The 13,987-nt window shown below is 51.9% G+C and overlaps 1 protein-coding gene across 1 annotated transcript; it reads left to right on the top strand.

Annotated features, from left to right (window-relative positions):
- The first annotated feature begins 481 nt into the window (after positions 1-481).
- CACNG1 (calcium voltage-gated channel auxiliary subunit gamma 1) lies at positions 482-13,405 on the top strand. Its single transcript, XM_017497303.1, has 4 exons — positions 482-829; positions 10,011-10,085; positions 11,679-11,816; positions 12,607-13,405. Exons 1-4 carry the CDS (start codon positions 601-603, stop codon positions 12,831-12,833), a joined length of 669 nt encoding a protein of 222 aa, XP_017352792.1. The 5' UTR covers positions 482-600; the 3' UTR covers positions 12,834-13,405.
- The last annotated feature ends 582 nt before the right edge of the window (positions 13,406-13,987 follow it).

The following is a 13,987-nucleotide window of genomic DNA, read 5'->3' as shown; positions in this document are numbered from 1 at the left end:
GTCCCTGGGATGTCCCTAAACAGAGTCCTAGGCTCCCCAGATCCCAGGATGAGGACCTACTCACTGCCCCGCTGGTGACAGACTTGTCCCATGGGAGCGCAGGAAGGCCAGGCAGCCTGCAGCTCTGGTCTCCTCCCCTGCCCTGGGCTGCCCTTTCCCATCAGCCCAGAGCAGGCAGGTCCCCACCCCCAGCCCCTGCTGCCCACTCCCTCCCAATTCAGACACCCTGAGCTGCTACTCCATAGAGGCCTCAATCCACCACCCAGAGCCTTCTCTCCTTGACCCCCTACCAGGGTACTTCTGGTTCCCAGAGGGACAGAAACCCCTGAAACCTGAGCAGAAGCTGTCCTCGATGCCACGCCTGGAGACGGGCATTAATAGCAGCCTCCCTCAGGCCCCTGACACGTCTGGGCAGCTGCTCAGCATGTCCAGCGTCCCTCAGCCGCAAGGCCAGCCCACTCTGGCTCAGCCAGGCCACACTAAACTTAGCGGCCACTCCCAGCTCAACAGCCGCTGCCACCCCCCCAGCTCGGCTGTCACCTGCCCTAGGAGACGCAGTCACCGGACCCTGCCCAGGGCACCCACGCCTCGGCGACCACCATGTCCCAGACCAAAATGCTGAAGGTCCGCGTGACCCTCTTCTGCATCCTGGCAGGCATCGTGCTGGCCACGACTGCCGTGGTCACCGACCACTGGGCTGTGCTGAGCCCCCACCTGGAGCACCACAACACCACCTGCGAGGCGGCCCACTTCGGCCTCTGGCGGATCTGTACCAAGCGCATCCCCATGGACGACAGCAAGACCTGTGGGCCCATCACCCTGCCCGGGGGTAACGTACCCAGCCTCCCTCCCAATCCCCACCTCCCGCCCTTCCCCATCTTTCCCCAGCAAAGTTGCCCACGCGAAGGAAGGCAGGTTTGTCTGCCTAGAACAGGGCAGCCACCCAGCCCTTTCTGCCCAGGGAAGACGATCTGAATCGCATGTGCTGTGCTGGTGGCCGGAGCTGGGTTATAAGACGAGGGCGCTTGTCCCAGCTATTTCTGTCTGGCTGGACCTTGGGGCTTTTCGCCCAGAGCAGACAGCTGAGCAGGCTCAAGAAAGGGACTTTGGCTCTACCAGCCCGGGGGCTTCTGGGCCCCACCTGATCACTCCCTCCCTGCCAAGACAGGCTGAGTGGCTCTGTGTGCTCAGGCTGGGGGCACCTATCAGGCTGGCGGGGTCGTTCCTGGACTTGAGGCAGGAGAGGAGACTAGACAGGTGAATTTGCAGGGTCCTGTGCTGAATGAAAGTGCAGGGTTCCCTGCTCCAAATTACCGAGGATTTCAAGGCAGTGACAGCAGGGCATGAAACTAAGCATGGACCCTTGCGGGCCCTGGGCCTGGGGCAGCTGCACAGGTTGAATGTCTATGAAGCAGGACATGGCTGTGGGTGAGCCACCTGCCCCCTACCTTCTTTTTCTTGAGAAAGAGTTTCACTCTGTTCCCTGGGCTGGAGTGTGGTGGTGCGATCTCGGCTCACTGCAACTTCTGCCTCCTGGGGTCAAGCGAGTCTCCTGCCTCAGCTTCCCCAGTAGCTGGGATTACAGGCAGGTGCCACCACACCAGCCTAAGTTTTGTATTTTTAGTAGAGACAGAGTTTCGCCATGTTGGCCAGGCTGGTCTTGAAGTCCTGACTGCAAGCAATCCACCCACCTTGGCCTCCCACAGTGCTGGGATGAGGCATGAGCCACCGTGCCCAGCCTCCACCCACACTTTTGTCAGGACTTCAGTCCTCTGTGCCTCCTCCCTTAGCTCAGACCCTGTCAGCGTTTTAAAAGACCACGTCAAAGCATTTTCCTCACCCTGTCATTTAAGCATATTCCTCAATTTCCTACCATGTGACCAAACCACATGTCAAAGGTAAGCTCCTTTTCAGGAGTACCTGGTATTTGCGTGGCTAGCCTCTATTCTGCAAATGCGGAGGCCTCTGGATTCAATACAGCACTTTAGAGGAAAGAGGGCTACATGGAGACCAGGCAGCCAGGGATCTTGTCACCATTGCCTACCACCCTCCAAATGACCCTCCAGGGAGGACGAAGCTCATCTCAGCCTCGGCTTCTTCCTCTATAAAATATGGGACTGACTCTCAGCAACATAAGATCCCTTCCCGGGCTTACGGACGCCCATCCACGGTGGCAGTGGAGCAGGGTGATGTCAGTATGATGTCCCACCTGGCTTTCAGGATTATTCCATCTTTTATCAGACTGGATGTTCCTTGACACCTGTCCTTCAAGGACACTAAGGCTGAGTCCCCAAAGATCTTGCAGTCTGTTTGTGGGTCAGAGAGCCCAGACCCCATCCTCCCATGTCTCTGCTCCCTCTTCCTTCCCTCTTGCTTGCTCCAGAGATCCCCTCCCTTGCTCACCCCAACTGGGCACCCAGAAGACTCGTAAGTACCCAGCTATTGTAGAAACACCAAGTCCCGGTGCTGAGGGTGACAGGTGTGAGCATGTGCTTGCAGGGTATCGCATAGCCCGGATGCCCATGTCCCTTGGCCACTGCTGAGCACACCCGTAAACAGGCACAGCCTCCAGCCAACTCCCCTGGGCAGGGCAGGGCAGGGCAGGGCAGGGCGAGGTAGCTTCTTCAGGGACCATGCACAGAGACGTGCTGTTACAGTCCTGTTCACCCCTCTCTGGAACCATCTGCATTTTAAAGTCAGAGAAGAGGGCTGGGCAGTGAACAGAGTCCACACAAGGAAGAGACAGGCTGGTGAGAGGTGACTGGACCAATCACAGGGGGTGACAGGCTGGGAGAGGTTAGTGGACCAATCACAGGGGGGCAACAGGCTGGTGAGAGGTGACTGGACCAATCACAGGGGGCAACAGGCTGATAAGAGGTGATTGGACCAATCACAGGGGGGCAACAGGCTGGCAAGAGGTGACTGGACCAATCACAAGGGACCAACAGGCTAGTGAGAGGTGACTGGACCAATCACAGGGGGCCAACAGGCTGGTGAGAGGTGACTGGACCAATCATAGGGGGGCAGCATGCTAGTGAGAGGTGACTGGACCAATCTCAGGGAACCAACAGGCATTGCTTGAGCTTGAGCCTGACCAGGATCTACCTCTTTGCCTTCTTAGCCTAACCAGCCATGAACCATACCTCCCACGCTTGTGACACAGCACTACCTTCCCCCCAGTAATCTTCCAAAGTATGTTCTTGCCTTTTTACCTCTCTTTTCTGTGCAAATGGACATCTTTCTCTTTCCCTATCTGCCCTTCTTTTGCTCCCTGGGACCGCTCTTCTCTAGAGGGAGGAAGTGAGTTCATATGTGGCCTCTCAATTAACAACAACAATAATAATGGCACATACATGTAACCCTATGTGTCAAATATTGTAGTAAATGCTTTACATATATTAACTTCTAATGACATTGGGGGAAAAAATGATGGAGAAAGAACCTCCAAAAATCTTCTTCTCCATAAAAGCAATGAGAGTGCTGGCAGAAATGGTCAGAATTAGCCTTTTCAGAACTCTGGAAATTAATCAAAGTCTTGTAGCAATCCAGCAAGAAAAATGGGTAAATCTCGGGACCAGTGAGTTCTGTGGTGTTTTAACTTGCCCTGTTCTTTTCCCTTTCCCAGCTCTGTAGTAACCCTGCAAACCAACATTCCATAATCAGTGAAAACCAGCATCCCACTAGCCTCTGGAGGGGAGAGAACGGGGTTGGATCAAAGGCGCATTCCCAGAGAATTGTCATTATGTGATTTGTCTGGTGATTCCCTGAAAATCCTTGCTTGAGAAGCTGTTTCTTTTTTATCTGACTCTGAGCTCATGAGTGCAAATAGTCAATAATTAGAGATGATTGCTCAACATCATGGTTGCCTGAGGCAGTAGATAATAGTTGGGCAAAACAATAGGCCAATCAAGAAGCTGGAGACTGAGATGTCCATAGGTTGCTTTGAAAAGCTTCAACATATTCCTGGGAATCTAGGAGGCCATGTGCATAAACAGTGCTATGTGCATGCTAGGGAAAGACTTGAGAAGGCCCTAAGCACTCACCTCTGCCTTATCGTGAGGCTCTGTTCAAACAGAAAGTGAAGGCTAAGGCAGAGATGTGGGTGGCTTAGCTGAGTGTGAAAGTCATATGCACAGAGCCCCTCAGTAAAGACTGGGAGAGGTATTGTTTATAAGCATTTTAGGAAATTTCTAACTGGCCACTAAGGTAATTGAACAGGGATTTGAGTGGTCACAGATGACAACACAGACTTTACCATATTAGTTCAAAAAAGTCACTAAACAAACAACAGGAACAAATCCTCAAGAAGTGGGAACAACTGATTTCCAGAGTTGCCACATTATATTGTTTAAAAACTACTGGCTGGGTGTGCTGGCTCACTCCTGTAATCCCAGCACTTTCGGAGGCCGAGGTGAGAGGATTGCTTGAGGCCAGGGGTTTGAGATCAACCTGAGCAATATAGTGAGACCCTGTCTCTACCAAAAAAAAAAAAACCCACAAAATAGCCAGGAATGGTGGCATGTGCCTGTAATTCTAGCTATTCCCAAGGCTTAGGTGAGGAAATTGTTTGATCCCAGGAGTTAGAGACTACAGTGAGCTGTGATCATGCCACTGCACTCCAGTCTGGGTGACAGAGCAAGACTCTGTCTCTAAATAAATAAATATATACATAAATAATACAAGACATGCAAAGAGCCAAACTGATATGGATCATATATGGGATAGAGAGAAATTAATAGATCCCTAAGGAAGCCAGATATTGGGCTTATTAGACAAAGACTTTAAATCAGCTATTGTAAATATGTCCAAAGAACTTTGAAAAAAAAGTCAAAAGAAAGATGAAAATGATGTATCATGAAATAGAAACTATCAATAAAGAGACAGAAGTTACTTTTTAAAGAATCAAATAGTAATTCTGGAGTTGAAAAGTATAATAACTGAAATGAAAGATTTACTAGAGGGGCTCAATAGCATATCCGAGCAGGCAAAAGAATCAATGACCTTGAAGATAAGGCAGTTGAGATTAGCCAGTCTGGGGAACAGACAGAAAAAAAGAATAAAGAAAAGTGACGAGAGCCTCAGACACTTGTGGGACACCATCAAGTGCGTAAAGGGAGTGCCAGAAGGAGAGTGAAAGAGAGAACAGAGCCAAAAAGGTACATGAAAAATAACGTCCATATGCTTCCCAGATTGGATGCAAAACGTTAAAAATATACAAATGTATGAAGCTCAATGAACTTCAGGTAGAATAAACTCTAAGGGATTCACATTAGACCATCAAAATCAAACTGTTAAAAGACAGAGACAGAGAATCTTAAAAAACGGAAAGAAGCAACTCATCACATACAAGGAATCCTTAACAAGATGAACAGCCAATTTCCCCCCAGATCTATGGAAGCCAGAAGGTGGTGGGATGACATACATATATTAGCTCATCTAATCCTCACAAAAACCTTCATGAAGTCCATACTATTATCATCATTCCAATCTTACAGATAAAGAAAATGAAGCACTGGGAGGTTGAGATATTTGACCAAGGCGACACAGGTAATGAGCAGAGCAGCCAGGACTCACACTCAGACATTTACCGCTAACCTTTTTAGTCAATACATTAACTACTTTACAACAACCCAGTGAGTAGGTTCTCATTCTACAGGTGGTTCTTATTCTGCAGGTAGGAACAGTAAGGCTGAACACAGCCTTCCCCAGGCTAACTAGCTAACAAGCAGAAGAAGTTCGCCACCCAAGTCTTGAATCTAGAGTCTCCTTTCTCTCCAGTTCCTTCCCACACCCTCTATTGTGCATATAAACACAGGTCCTAAAAGCTCTGACCCAAGTGAACAGAGTCCAGCTTTTGACCTGGCATAGTTTGAGGGCAGCTGGGCCAGGAGCTGGTGCAGTGGAGGAGACTTCTCAAGGTCCCCTTTAGCCTTAGAATGTTGGAGGCTCAGTGGGAAAGCATTGTCTAATTTTTCTACTGTCCCCCAAAGAGTCTTAGAAGGACTTCCATGTAAACGACCAACATCTAAGATCAATTATAACGCCTCCAGAATGAGGATAGTAGAGGCCTCTGCCATTGTCGGGAGACACCAGAGGCAGGCTCCCCAAGGTGCACTTCGCCTAGTGCCCTATCTTCCCTAGTGGTCCATCTTCTCTCAGTGCAGGAATTGGGACTGCATGAAAGAGCATGATACTACTGACCCCAGGAATTTCATCAGCTCCCCTCACCACCCACAGGAGTCCATGCCGGAGGCCTAGGCCAAAGCCAGCTTCCCCCACGGAAGAGCAGTGCTCTGAAGATCCAGGGTCAGGTGTTGGAGATTTCTCCAGCCCATTTTATAAAATTCCTCAATCAGAGGTGTGGGAGGAGACACAGCCCAGAGAAACCACTGTCAGGAGCGGAGAGAACTTATTTTACTCAAAGGCTAAACACCACACTAGCATCAATGCCAGCCAGAGGCTTCCTTGCATCCCTGGAGAACCAGTTCCCTTGGATCTGGACAAATCCACAAAGTCTTTGAACATATTAAAGTCTCCATGGACTGTCACTTGGTGCACTGATACATTCTCAGTGATAACCCAGGGCATCCCCTAATCCTACCAGCTGTTCCAACTATCACAAAAAGATCCCTATTAACTCAAGCTCCGCTTGAGCTAAATGTGGCTTCTGCTCTAATTCTTTGAAACTGGCACACTAGACATGGCTCTGCGCAGTTACTAACACCCTCAACCAGAACGCTTGGCTAGCCAGACTATTCCATCCCCCAGTCAAGCCTGAGAGCTGAGTTCACCATATTTTTAAGAAATACCCCATTTAATATTTTTAGACCACTGAGTCTTATGGAAATAAGAACATTGACCTCAGCATAAACCATTTGCAGAGACAAAGGAGACTGGCAGAGCCTCAGAGTTCCCAACACCCAGATCATCATCCGGCTTTGGAACCTCTGCTGACTTAGCCAGAAGCAAAGCTGCAATCCCTGATCTTTGTGCAGGTGTTATGACAGCCAGGGCAGGCGGGCAGGGAGGGACATCCCAGAGGCAGAGGTGGGAAGGCTCAGGGTCTGCACAGGACCGTCACTGTCCCTCTCCTCTTGACCCGTGACTAAGGTAGGTCCACCTCGGATGTACTTCCTCTTTAAGTTTCCCTGGATGCTCAGTTTCCCAAATAATATCCACCTGGACCCAGGGACAAGGCAGGAAGGGAAGGGGCTCATAGCAGGGTCTGTTCATCTGAACAGGACCCTGCGCCCTCTTAAGTGACATGGGCAGATGTCTGGCCTAATTTGTCCTGAATGAGGCCTGGGTCTGACGTGTCCCCACTGCTACAGGGGCCATCACAGACCATGAAAGGGTTTACGGTCTCCAATGGGCAGCCACATAGCCCAGGAGTGGATGCTTCTCCCAGGTTCAGGGCAGGAGACACTGTCCTTTTTCATGTGCTAAGCCCAAAAGAGGGGACAGGGTCAGCCCATCCATCCTCAGGCCCCCAGTTCAGCCACGTAAGAGTGAAGCTGAGGCTTCTTGAGGCCCTGAGAAGGAATCCTACCCACTGGGAACCCTCTCCCCGCATTGGAGGACACTTAATGGAGGAGAGGGAGGGGGAACATTGTACCTGGGCCACTGAAAGAAAGCATCCCCTGAAAAGTTCACAGCCTGGCTCCTGCAGACACGGAGCCTACTCCTGTGTCTGAGTTAAGATCGTTTCTATCCAAGCAGCCAGCAGCCAGATGGAGCCTGGTGTTTATCTGGTGGGGATTTGGCAAGCTAAATGCTACCTGTACGAGAGCCCCCTCAGCTACCCAGCAGGTGTGAACAGCTGTGCCCCAGCGAGGCACTCCGTGGCCCTCATCTCAGGCCCTCCGCTAGGAAGGATTTTAACTGACGGCTTTCCAGCAGTCGGGGAGGCAGCTGAGTGTGAAATACACTTGAATTCAGTCAATTCTGACAACTGAAATTGGCCCTTAAAGAATGAAACAGAAATGTTTCTTTGTCCAGAGGGAGACACGTGGAGACTTACGACATAGCACGGGCCATTTTGAAGCAGTGACTCCAGGGATCTATAGCTAATAATCCAACAAATAGAAGAGGGCCGCAGCATGCTTTAAAATAGCACCGGATGCAGAGAGAGAAGAGCAGAGCACCAATTCTGACATCACCACCAGCAGTCAGACACCCCAGGTAACCGGTTCAAAAGGAAAGTGATTTAAATATAGAAGTGCACAGAGAGGGCTGTTTCTGCCAGGAACGTTTATTGCTGCTAAACCGGATCCCATCTCCAGGGGTCATTTCCTTCCTCAACCTCCTGAGAGGCAGCAGCCCTGACTTTTGTGGGAAGGAGGGGAATGGTACAAGACCACAGGCTTCAGGAGCAAGATGATTTAGGTCAGATTAAATGAAGCCTTCATCCCAAAGAAAAGCCTTGGTAGCACTGCAGGTGCATTTCTAGAAAGAACTAGGCATCAACCGCCTTGTGAGCATCTAAATGAGGCCCGGAAGTGAAGAAATGAATTGACAAACTAGACACCATCTAAACTAGAGGAAGAGATGTTTTTCTATCTGAGGGCCTCCACAAATAAAAAGCAAACTAATTTAATTTTTGAAGGAAACATAATATAAAATAACCCATTCATCCACTTCCTAAATCAAGAGCAAAGAAGATAAATTCTATTTAGGAGGAAGTAAGACTGTGCCTTTTTTTTTTTTTAGACTGAGTCTCACTTTGTCACCCAGGCTAGAGCGCAGAGGCACGATCTCAGCACATTGCAACCTCTGCCTCCCAGGTTGAAGCAATTCTCCTGCCTCAGCCTCCGAGTAGCTGGGATTACAGGCACCTGCCACCAAAGCTGGCTAATTATCATGCTTTTAGTAGAGACGGGGTTTCATCATGTTGGTCAGGCTGGTCTCAAACTCCTAGGCTCAAGTGATCTTCCCTCCTCGGCCTCGCAAAGTGTTGAGATTACAGGTGTGAGCCACGGCACCCGGCCTGTGCTTTGATTTTATAGTATACCTAGCTATGAGACAGAGGCTGAAAGAGAAAAATGGAAGTGAAATTATATTTTAAATCAGCATGAATTTCCTTGTGCTGAGGCCTTCCCTTCTCCCTTGCCAAATTCAGATTTGTGTTCCTACTGCCCACAGACTTCCACAGCGTTTACGACGATTGTCAGGTGGGTCTCATCTGGGCTGTCTCACAGAGACCCAGGGCCCAGTGAAACCACCTGATGGTCACATTCAGCCCTCATGGGGGGTTCCACCTGCATCAGGCCATCCAATGGCCACTCAGAAAAGGCCCTTTGCAGGGCACTTTAAGAAGCCTGGAGCAGGGGGTCCTATCCTGGCTGCATCAGAATCTCCCAGAAAGCTTTTGAACAGCACTGCTCCCCAGGTCCCCCAAGGGAATCAGGGTGCGCCTGGATTCTGCTGAGAAACACAGTCCCAGATGTAGGGTTGATCCGGGGATTCTCAGTCTTGGCACTGTTGACGTTTTGGCCTGGATAATTCCATGCTGGGAGGTCCTGTCCTGTGTGTGGTAGGATTTCAGGAGAGTCTGTGGCCTCTACCAACCAGATGCCAGGTGTATCCCTCTCAATACCAGCATGTCCCCAGGCATTGCCCAGTGTCCCCTGGGGGGCAGAGTCAGCCCCAGTGGAGACTGCTGATTGGTTCTTTGTTGATTATGCACCCTGAACACCCTGAAAAATGGCTTGAACCTGGGCCTCAGTTACCCCATCTGCCCAATGGGGTGCAGAACCCACATGCCATCTGCCCTGCGGGCTCATCCAGCTTCAGCCCCCTGAAGACCTCCCAGCCTTCTAGGCAACCTCATTATCCCACTGAGATGTTGCCTAAGGGTCAAAGACAGATGTTTCGGCCCAGATTAGGGATATAGGGAGCAGGGAGCCGGCCAGAGCCCCTGCATGCCCAGCAGAATGGCGCTGCGCTCTCTGCCCGGCCTGTCCTCGCTGCGGGCCCTCCTCTCAACTCACAGGCTGTCTCCTCCTTTGCAGAGAAGAACTGTTCCTACTTCAGGCATTTTAACCCCGGCGAGAGCTCGGAGATCTTCGAATTCACCACTCAGAAGGGTAAGCCTGGGTGGAAAGGGGGCAGAGGTGACAAGAGGGGACTTTTGTGTCGTGCACCACAGAATTAGAAAGTCATTCGGGGAGAATGCCTGATGAGAAGCATCCCGCAGTGCATTTGAACAACAGCCTCATCACCTCCCTGCTCCACAGCCTTGTCACCTCCCTGCTCTGGAGGCCCCAGGCAGAGTCCCTGCCTCTCCAGTGCCCAGAGTTTCCCTGCCTCGGGGCCAGGGAGCCTCCGTGGAAGCAGCACTTCCTGGCAGGCTCTGACCCAGGGGCAGCTGTTGTGACGGGAGCTGTGGGTGTGGAACGAGTGCTCAGAAGCCCCGTGGTGGCTCTCGATGGAATGTGATAGCATCTGCAGGGACAGTCTCAGTCCCTCCCTCACCTAGAAATCCCTCCCCGAGTAGCAGGGGGGCATGGTGGGCTCTGGGAGCTTTTCAGGATCAACAGAGCTCAGGCACACACCCACTGTCGGGAGTACAGACCCCAGCATGCCCGCGCCCAGACAGCTGCACAGTGTGCGTGGGCAGACACACATGCACACACACTGATACACACACACAGAGACACACGTACAATGACATACACAATGACACACACAAGACACACAGACACACTGACACACATGTACACACACAATGACACACAAGCAGTGACACACAGAAACACAATGACACACACACAAGACACACACAGGCATACAGAGACAGTGACACACACATACAGTGACACATAAGACACAGAGAGACACACACTGACACACATAATTACACACACAAGACACAGACACAGAGACACACACTTACACATACAATGACACACAATTACACACATATGACATACAGTGATCCACAGGCAATAACACACAATGACACACATACAAGACACAGACACACACAATGACACAAGACACAATGACACACAAGTAATGACGCACGGACACACACTACCATGCAGAGAAATATGTACACACGAGCACGTGCAGACACACATGACACAAGTGACACACACCAACGTACTGACATAGACCCAGATACTAGCACACACAGGACACATAACACACACATACACTGACACAGGCACACACTAACATACACACACTAACATATTCTGACAGATCCTCACACATGTGGCACATACACTAACAGACACACTAACCACACACAGACACACACACCGCCACACAGACACATGCACACACACACTGCCATGCACACTGGCAGAGCCTCATGTGCACCAGGCTGGGTGACAAGCTGTCCTTTGCTCCTTAACCCCAGGACAGACCCCCCAGCCCCATTGCCTCCTCCCGGTCCATCGGAGAAAAGTTTCTGTTCTAGAAAGGTCTCCAGCCACCTGCCTCTTGCCCCTGCCCCATTGGGGACCTTGCAGCCTGGTACTCTGGAAAGACAGGGGTGGAAGAAGCCCTGGGGCAGCCTGGCTTTGCATGGGCCATAGGGCAGGACTTGGTCCCCAAGGCTGTCAGCTTTCCCACGTGTGAAATGGGAACTGTGGTGCAGGCATCGTCTCTGACCAGCCACGGCGAGAACTCCCGGGCTGAGGCCGCATGCTTCGTGTCCCTTGTGTTCGCAGAGTACAGCATCTCGGCGGCCGCCATCGCCATCTTCGGCCTTGGCTTCGTCATCCTAGGCAGCCTCTGCGTCCTCCTGTCCCTCCAGAATAAGAGGGACTACCTGCTGCGGCCCGCGTCCATGTTCTACGCCTTTGCAGGTAGACTGGGGGCCCTGCCCAAGCGCGGGGCCGGAGGACCATGTCACGGGGATTCTCTGCTCCACTCTCATGCCTACCGAGGGATTTAGGTAGGGGGCATTTCACAGGCTCCATCCCCAACCAGGGGCAAACCTGGCCAGGCCCTCAGCGACTCCAGGTGGGTTAGAGGGAGAGAGAGCTGGGTGGTTTGTCCATTCCTCCCCACAGTCCTCAAGGCCCCGAAGAAACCGCCCAAAGAATGATGGACAAAAGAAGGAAAGAAACGTGGTCACCTTCTTACTTTTTCTTGAGGGACGAGGAAGAGGGTCTCGCTCTGTTTCCCAGGCTGGAGTGCAGTGGCACATCACAGCTCACTGCAGCCTCAAACTCCTGGGTTCAAGGGTTCCTCCCACCCCAGCCTCCTGAGTAGCTGGGACTGTAGATGTGCACCACCACACTTGGCTAATTTTTTATTTTAACTTTTTGTAGAGACAGAGGTCTCATCACTATGTTGTCCAGGCTGGTCTTAAGCTCCTGGCCTCAAGCGATCCTCATGCCGCAGCCTCCCAAAGTGCTGGGCTTACAGGCATGAGCCACCACACCCAGCCATGTGGCCACCCTTCTGAGGCATACAGGATTGGGTGGTGGGAGGACAAATGGATCCTTCTGCAGGTTCCCAGCTAGAAACTGCCTTGAGGTGGCTTTTCCCCCAAGGGAAGATCACCGCCTCCTCCAAGCACACAGGCCAGGGTGGGGCTGGGGGCAACGGTAGGGGCCCCTCCGTCCCTGAGCGTCTCTGGCTCTGCCCCAGGTCTGTGCATCCTCGTCTCAGTGGAGGTCATGCGGCAGTCGGTGAAGCGCATGATTGACAGCGAGGACACCGTCTGGATCGAGTACTATTACTCCTGGTCCTTCGCCTGCGCCTGCGCCGCCTTCATCCTCCTCTTCCTTGGCGGTGTCGCCCTCCTGCTGTTCTCCCTGCCTCGAATGCCCCAGAACCCCTGGGAGTCCTGCATGGACGCTGAGCCTGAGCACTAGGCTTCCTGCAGCCGTGGCGACCCTCAGGCTTCTTCCGCAGGAAGCCGGGTCTCAGCCTGGAACCTTCCAGAGAGGAGGCCTGAGTAATTTTAGCTCCACCCTGCTCCCATCTGCACCCCACCCCCAACCCGTGACAGTCACGGGCTACTTCCTCTCTCTGAGCTCCCCTGGGCTGCCGCAGCCTCCCCTGAGATAGAGCAAAAGGACCTGAGTCCCGACCTGGCCATAGTCGGGGGAGGCAGGGCCAGCAGGTGGACAGGTGTTTGCAGGGACCCAGTGTCCCCTGGAGCTTAGAGGTGTCCCCACTGTACCAGCCTCTGATTAGCTGCCTCCAGTTGTCCTTTATGAACATCGCAGGGACAACCTGTGTTTGCCAGTTCTGGGTGCTCCGTGTAAATAGCCAGCCTTTCTACTCAGCGATACAATGAGGACCAGCCTCTCCTACTCAGTGATAAAACACACCCTCTCTGATGAGCCGAACATCCCCTCCTTGGCTTCCAGGAGCCCTGGGAAGCATTTTAACTGGGTAGAATCTGACTGTAGCTAGAAATAAAAAGCTCTCAGAAAACTCATGTTTTCCTTGCGCCTCGCGTTGAAATCGCTCAGATTCTCAGCCACATCCCAGGGGCCCCCTGACCCCAAACGAGAAGGGAAAGCAGCTTGCCCGGGTATGCTGAGGACTTTTGTGGGGACAAGAGGGCCACACACGTGGCTTAGAGGCTCTGAATTCCAACTCGTATCTCCAGGCCCTGGGGTTGTTTTCAGGAGAAACTAGAAACCCTCTGATGAAGCAAGGGTGTTAAAAATAGGAGGGGCTATTTCTAGAGCCTGCCACGGACGCACCTGGTGCCAACGCAGCGCTAAAGCAGCCAGCCCGTGTCTGATTTCTGATGCCAGATTTTTGTTGTGAAGAACATCAGGAAGCAGGGCTTAGCAGTTAGACACTAAGGGCCACATGGAGAGCCATGATTTGCACTCTTCTGCCTTCCAAAACCCCACAGTACTTGTCCAGCTTTCCGAAGTGGAGCTCAGACGTGAGCGGCAGCTGGGATCCTTGCCTTGAACACTGGAGATCGTGCTGGAGTTCATGCTTCTAGGGCAGGGTTTGGCAAACTATGGGTGTGGGTCACACCTCGCCTGCCCTCTCTTGCCGT

Source organism: Cebus imitator, unplaced genomic scaffold (assembly GCF_001604975.1).
Source record: "Cebus imitator isolate Cc_AM_T3 unplaced genomic scaffold, Cebus_imitator-1.0 Scaffold229, whole genome shotgun sequence".
NCBI lineage: Eukaryota > Metazoa > Chordata > Mammalia > Primates > Cebidae > Cebus > Cebus imitator.
Note: the sequence above shows the minus strand (reverse complement) of the source record. Positions and strands in the feature narration are given on the sequence as shown.